The sequence below is a fragment of the Denticeps clupeoides genome, chromosome 13 (genome assembly GCF_900700375.1).
Source record: "Denticeps clupeoides chromosome 13, fDenClu1.1, whole genome shotgun sequence".
NCBI classification, from domain to species: Eukaryota; Metazoa; Chordata; class Actinopteri; order Clupeiformes; family Denticipitidae; genus Denticeps; species Denticeps clupeoides.
The window spans coordinates 20,739,981-20,746,792 of NC_041719.1; the positions used below are offsets into that span (position 1 = coordinate 20,739,981).

General features: G+C 42.0%; 1 protein-coding gene across 1 annotated transcript; it reads right to left on the reverse strand.

The window, feature by feature from the left end:
• Positions 1–2,014: 2,014 nt before the first annotated feature.
• Positions 2,015–4,538, reverse strand: ccn1 (cellular communication network factor 1). Its single transcript, XM_029000029.1, has 5 exons — positions 4,380–4,538; positions 4,063–4,276; positions 3,369–3,713; positions 3,061–3,263; positions 2,015–2,966 (listed from the first exon to the last, which is right to left on the reverse strand). The coding sequence occupies exons 1-5, from the start codon at positions 4,425–4,427 to the stop codon at positions 2,664–2,666; spliced, it is 1,113 nt and encodes a 370-aa protein (XP_028855862.1). The 5' UTR covers positions 4,428–4,538; the 3' UTR covers positions 2,015–2,663.
• Between the last annotated feature and the right edge of the window lie 2,274 nt (positions 4,539–6,812).

Consider the following 6,812-nt stretch of genomic DNA (forward strand, 5'->3'; position numbering starts at 1 on the left):
TTTTTATACACACCTGTACATTATTAGTCACAGGTGAAGCTCATATGACAAGGCGACAACACTTATGTCTTTGCAAAAATTGACTCAATGGGCTTTACCAAGCTTTGAATATTAGAATATTTTCAAAGTTTTGTTTTGCACTGAAACATTATTACAAAAGCTGTTGGGAGTAAAATGAGCCTTTTCTTGTAAAAAAAATCTTGATAAGAAATATATTTCAACGGCACTTGAGGTCAATTTGTACACAATCGACAATACTTTTGTCAGGGACTGTAATAGGAGGTCATACCATATGAATAATTTTCCCTCAATTTTCAATTTTTGGAGTACATAAACAGTCTAGTCCTCTCTTCCCTGCTGGTCGAGTCTGAACATTCTAGCCAATTCTTGTCCCCGCAATTCATATCACCTGTTACCCCCATGTAAATGTCTGACAGGAATTAAAGGGCAGGTTTCTTGTTGAATGTCTACATGTATTTTGTTGTTTTACTGTTTGTTTACAGATTAATCTGCCCTTATCTGTCAACCCATGCCACCCAACTACTGGTTCAGTCCTTAGTAATCTCAAGACTGGACTACTGCAACTCCCTTCTAGCTGGTCTACCACTATGTACCATCCAACCTCTACAACTCATACAATATGCAGCAGCACGACTGATCTTCAACCTGCCCAAATTCTCCCACACCACCTCTCTGCTACGTTCCCTCCACTGGCTCCCAGTAGCTGCACGCATCAGGTTCAAAATACTGATGCTGGCCTACAAACATGGAGTAGCACCATCCTACCTCACAGCCCTTCTTACACCTCGCACTGCACCTCGTATACTCCGAGCCTCCAGTACTGCTCGCCTGGTTTCTCCATCGCTTAAGGTAAAAGGAAAACATTCATCTAGACTCTTCTCCGTCTTGGCCCCTCAGTGGTGGAATGAACTTCCCCTCGAGGTCAGAACAGCTCAGTCACTGAGCACCTTCAAATGACAGCTCAAGACCTTCCTCTTTAAAGAATATTTAGATTAACTTTTAACTTTCTTATTGTCGAACTTATGTACAGAATCTACAACAGAGTGAATAAAAAGATTGTATTCATAGTTGGGGTCCTAGTGAACCAGAATTGATCTCTTCATCGATGGTAACGATGAAAGCACGTTGTAAGTCGCTCTGGTCCTTTTTTCCTTTATATCTGTGTGTGTTAGGTTCTAGTGTTCGTAATTATGAGTTTGGTTTAGTTGGACTCTTTTATGGGTCTTTTCATTTGCTTGGCCCTTTGTGATGTTTATTGTTTGGAAAATAAATCCTGCTCCTGAACTGAAAATCTGGTGTCCTTTGCCTGACTGTTAAAATTAGCATAGAGCTAGATATTCTGTTCTGTTCACATGCACTGGTGAGATACAGTGTCTGCATGCTGCCATGAAATATTTTCCAACATCTGTTGACCATCAGGATATCTGTTTTTCAAGACATTCTTAATCTGTTCTTTTTCACCTTTTTCATCAAAACCGCCTGTATGTGTATTACATTGGTGTAGAGGCAGCTTGGTGGGGTGAGATGTTAAATGTCAGTGCCCAGGTCCAAGCGTCTTCCATAGTCCACAGATGATTATGTTCAAGTCCCCAAACGTGATTGGGGGAAAAGCATCATTTACATAGATTCCAGAAAAATCACATAGGATTCCTGGCATAGCTCCATGCCAACTGTTGTTGTGGTGCTTTGGATCATTTTGATAATAGCATTAGTTCAGCATATGGCTGTGGCTACAAAGCTGACAAGACTCCCCTTTGAAATGCCGTTCCACAACACATTTCTGGAAGCATTTAACACGTTTTATATAATCTGGTCCAGAGCCACTGCTCAAAGGCCCCCCCTTCTCACTTTATCTGTTGTTTCACTAGTAGAATGCTGAAATGTATGTTGCAGTTGCATTTATATGAGCACATAGTTTATTATAACCTAAATTCTGATTTGGGCTTTTAATCTATTCATTTTCAAATCTGGTTATTAATGAACACAACACAAATTTCATAAATAAATCACATTTATTTATTTGTAACATAAAATTAAACAACTTATTCCAGTATGCAATATAAAGTAGCTACATTTTAGATAAATAACAATAAAACACAAAAACATTCAGTCTTTCAAGATCTCATTCTCTTTTATGTCCTAATTGAGCTGCCATTAAGTGTGAAATCTCTACACAAAGAAGGATCATTACCACAGACACACACTTTGGTGTCTTTCTCCAAGGTTTATAAATTTAAGTTACATATGTGTATATATGTACATAGATACACATACACACAAGGTAACAGTTTGAATTATATCTTGTACTTGTAAATGATCAAAATATACCACATCTAAATTGTACATGTTTAATTACAAGTTGCTCCATAACGAAGCTACCATATATAAGTGCTCCTATAAGTGAAGCGTCTTTCAAAATGAAAGTTTTTCAATGCTGACAGTCGCAGCAAACAGTGCACTTCAAGTCCTCATGATTCAAAGTCAGTAATTCCTTAGGAATCTGGTTACCACAGGTGATTAAGATCAATTGGAAGCTGAGCAGATCGATGCCTTTCAGGTGTACATTTTGACACCATTGCTGATGCATTTCTACTACTCTCTCTTTTCTCTGTGTGTGTAATGTAGAGATTCCAGGCTGGACTTTAGTCTCTGAACTTGTGAATGTCATTTGAGAGTCTGTAGAATGGGTAGGATGCTTCATTGCCATGGGGGCAATTTAAGGTGCATTTGCAAGACTCAATCATCATGACATTCTTGTTGAAGATCTCACCATCCTCACAGCGGAATTTAACCTGGATGGTCTGGGTCTGCTGTGGGCTGCAGCACCGGCCATCCACACAGGAGCCGCAGTACTTAGGTCGGTATTTCTTCAGGCTGGAGCAGCCAGCATACGCAAACTTGACAGCCTGAGTGGACTTCTTGGTTCTGGTGCATTTTTTTCCTTTCTGTTAGAACAATACACCGAGTAAAACATGGAGTCAGTGCCATTTGCTGTACATATGCATCAATTCATAATCTGTAGTCTTTTTTTGTGCTTACCTTCAGTCTAGAGTAAAGGGATTGGGTACATGGACGAACTTCACAGAGGCGGGTCTCTTTGACCAGTTTGCATTCGCTGTTGCTATTAGTCACTCTGGAGGAGACGCCTGTGCCACAGGTCTTTGAACATTGAGACCACGGTGTTGTCTGGATGATGCACTTCTGACTTTTGAATATCTGGCCTTCAGGTTTTGCTCTGAACGCTGCAATAAAAATAAATTAAAAACATAAATTTTCTGTTCTGGCATGTCATTTGTTGTGTATAAATCTTATTTTTCTTGTTGCCAAAATTACCATGGGATACTTACCAGGTAGGGACTTGAGTCCAACTTTGATGCTATTAACAAGCTCATTTCTGATGGTGAGGTCACTCTCTGACTCATCTGTCAAGGTGTCTCTGCCAACGAATTTGTCCAGAGAATCCACTTCTTTGCCATCATCACACACCCACTCCTCGCAGCACTGACCTGGCATCTTCACCAGCCTGGGGTTGGCACAGCCCAGGTTGGGTAGGGACAACTCTTGTGGGCACAAGGGGATGCAGCCTACAGCACCATCAATGCAATTACACTGGTGTTTGCAGTTGGGCTGGAAGCTTTCACCATTCTGGTAAATCCTGCTGTTGTATTCACAGGGCCTTCCCTCAGACTTGGCTGTAAGGAAAAACATTCATGGCGTTTAGTTGATGCCCTTATCCAGAGCCATAGTAGTTTCAGGGACAAGGGTAGTAAGTAGGGTTTCAACTTTTAGTTTTCTGGTTCACACAAAAATGTGTTCCCCACTAGGCTACAACCCCCCAACACACACACACACACACACACACACACACACAGACAAACAGCAACCCTGGTCTATAACAGATACAGACACAAGAGCCATGCTACTTTGTTTAAAGTAAAGCCCAAGCTTCTGTGTTAGGAGAGTTCAAAGCTCTGGACAATGTCCACATCACAACACATTCCTCACAGTGCAGCTCTTTCACTGTAGTAACCAAAACCATACCTCGGCAGATGCCTCTGGCTGCTCCAAAGCTGGCCCCGAAATTACATTCGAGCCCCTTGGTGTGGTCGCAGGGATCAGTTTTGCTGCAGTCCTCGTTGAGCTGTCGCGCACAGACTTTGCAGCACCCACAGGCGTCTGAGATCACGCTGACTCCAGGCGCGCATTTAAGCAACTCCGTGGGACACTGGCATTCTGATGGACAGGACGTGGAGACCTGCGTGGAAAAATCCCCCACATTGACTCGACCACATACTTCTTTAACAGTAACCCATGCGACGCCATATTACATCCAGCCCGTTCAGCATCTTCAGACTCACCAGGCTGAAGCTCCCCAGCAGGAGCGCGGCGGCGGAGAGCAGGAACATGGCTTTCTGTTCGGTGCGCAGGCTGCAGGCTGCAGGCTGTGGGAAGGAAGGCTGCTGTCTGCCGGAGCGCAGCGCCGCTCCGCTTTTATATCGGTGCCGCTGACGTCGTTGCTGGCGCACCGCTGAACTGTTCCAGAGCTATGCGTGGAATGTTCGTGGCGCGTTTTCCATTCACGCCAAGCACCACCCCGTCTCACGTCTCCTCTCTTTCCTCCTGCCGTTATTACAGCAGGATTCACGAAGCTCGCTCCAATAAACAAGAACGAAACCCAGTAGTCTTTTCTGTTTGATTTAGTGTTCTTGTGTCTTTGTTCATCTTTCTTTCTGATTTTTTTAAGCAGAAATATCATGTGTATTATGTATCCTTGCAGATGGATTTTGAAAACACGCCTTGTCCTTATCAATTACCGTTGAATTTATTGTTCTTAAAGTTCATTTCATTACGGAGAGCATGAACGGAGGACAGGCGACAAAATCCCTTCTGTCCGGCGAATGGCGTTCACATTGTTTGCGTGCTTGAAGAAGTGTGGAGATGGAGAAGAAGTTTCTATTTTTGTCCCCCCTCCTCCTTGTCCTCCGTAGTAAGCAGTTCCAGATGGGACTCCAGACGTAACAATATCGCCATATTTGGTATGGCAGTAGCCCACATTATTAACATATTTCTACTGCATCTAGCCAACCACAGAGCATTCTTGACGACTTGTTAATATTTCCCCCAGGCTGGAAATTCCTCTGCGTTTCTAATTCAGAACGTTTTCTCCATCCACGTAAGATGTTGGGTTTTAACAACAAATACGTTTCAAGGGGTTTAAAACAAGTAACATTCCACAAAAAGGTGAAAGACAGCAATTCAATCCGAATAACGAGTTACCGAATCAGGCCCGTTCACTCACCCAGGTCAGTTTGGCGTTTTATGATTCTCGACATTCTATCTGATCACTTTCATACTTCCACATCGGGACACTAGATGGTGATGTGCTATGACTTGCACTGGTGACAGTTTTGTGATCTTCTTGTATGAGCTCGGGGATCAGAGAACTGGAGAGGCAGATTGAGGGACAACAGAATACATCAGCACAAGCAGTGTTGGGTTTTATTTGAATATGTCTGCATGAATGAGGGAGAGTTTTGATACATAATACAATTTTCTCACCCTGACAGCATTTTCTAGTGGCTACTCTATCTCATAATATTTCAATGTTTGTTCAGGATTGCCATTGAGAGAGCACCAGAGTTCATTCACTTCCTATATCAGATTTGACCTAGGAACCAAATCTACAAAATGACAAATAGTTATATAGATGATTATCCTAACCTCGAACATATTCATACAAAGAAGAATTTTAAACCACTGCATTTATGCTATGATGTCCTCACCATGTCTGGAGCCTGCTCTCAGCAACAGACAAAAAGAGACAGAAGCACAGGAAACAAATTGTGACTATATAATGGGAAATCAGGGATGAGAGTTAGCAAGTACTATTGTAAATAATTGTTTTGGTATTGTTCCAGTATCAGTATTAGGAAACTTAGTGTAGGCCTATTCCTCAATTTGGTTCAAGCAGAATATTACTGAGAGCCCCAAAAGTTTCCAACATTCATTCACTTTTTACTGCTCTCTCACCCTGAACCAGGTGTGCCCCAAGCAATGCATTCTTTGCTTAACTCAAATATTTCTACATGAGAGACATTTTTATGGCAGACACCGTGAAAACTGGATGGAAAAATATTGTGGGATGGGGGGCTGCACAGTGGGAAAGAGGTATGCAAGATTCCTGGAATGTTTAGACCACTCAGGATAATTGAGTGAATCTGGATTAAGAAAAGACAAACTTTGCTGGCTGTGGAGGAATGTAGAAGGAATGCCTTAGGAAAGATTCCAGTCTGAGATGAGTCTGCCTTAGATGGTACCTTTGGTTTATTGTCTTATCTAAAAAAGAAAATATATATAAAAAATATATGTATATTATGTGTGTGTGTGTGTGTGTGTGTCTGTGCGTGTATAGACTGAAAAAATAATAAAGCTGGTTGCATAAATGTGCACCACCAGAACAAGCTTCATCATGTGTTCTTTAGGTGTTTTTGTGCTTTTTGGAATTATAGCCAAAAAGTTCAACCTTGGTCTCATCAGACCATAATCGATTTTCCCACATGCTTTTTTAAAGGAGGAGAGTGAAAGATTTGTGGTGTCTAATGTCAGTACCTTGTGTGTACCTTGTGTGTTATTAGTGTTTCAATGTTTACAGTTAATGAGAAAAAGGGGTCTGTAGAGTCTGTGCTGAAGAGTTGGCATAATCGAGGGAGGTGTCCAGTCATACCCTAGTGCCTCGGATAGGTTGGTGTCACAGTGGCGGGACATAGTAAGGAAAGAAGGACATATACGCA

Bases quoted from the DNA above. Each gene is read 5' to 3' on its own strand.
- ccn1 (XM_029000029.1), bottom strand. From the start codon at position 4,427: ATGTTCCTGCTCTCCGCCGCCGCGCTCCTGCTGGGGAGCTTCAGCCTG. The intron at 4,277-4,379 runs GTGAGTCTGAAG...TTTTCCACGCAG, and splicing joins TGCTGGGGAGCTTCAGCCTG to GTCTCCACGTCCTGTCCATC. The intron at 3,264-3,368 runs GTAAGTATCCCA...TTTTTATTGCAG, and splicing joins TGGACTCAAGTCCCTACCTG to CGTTCAGAGCAAAACCTGAA.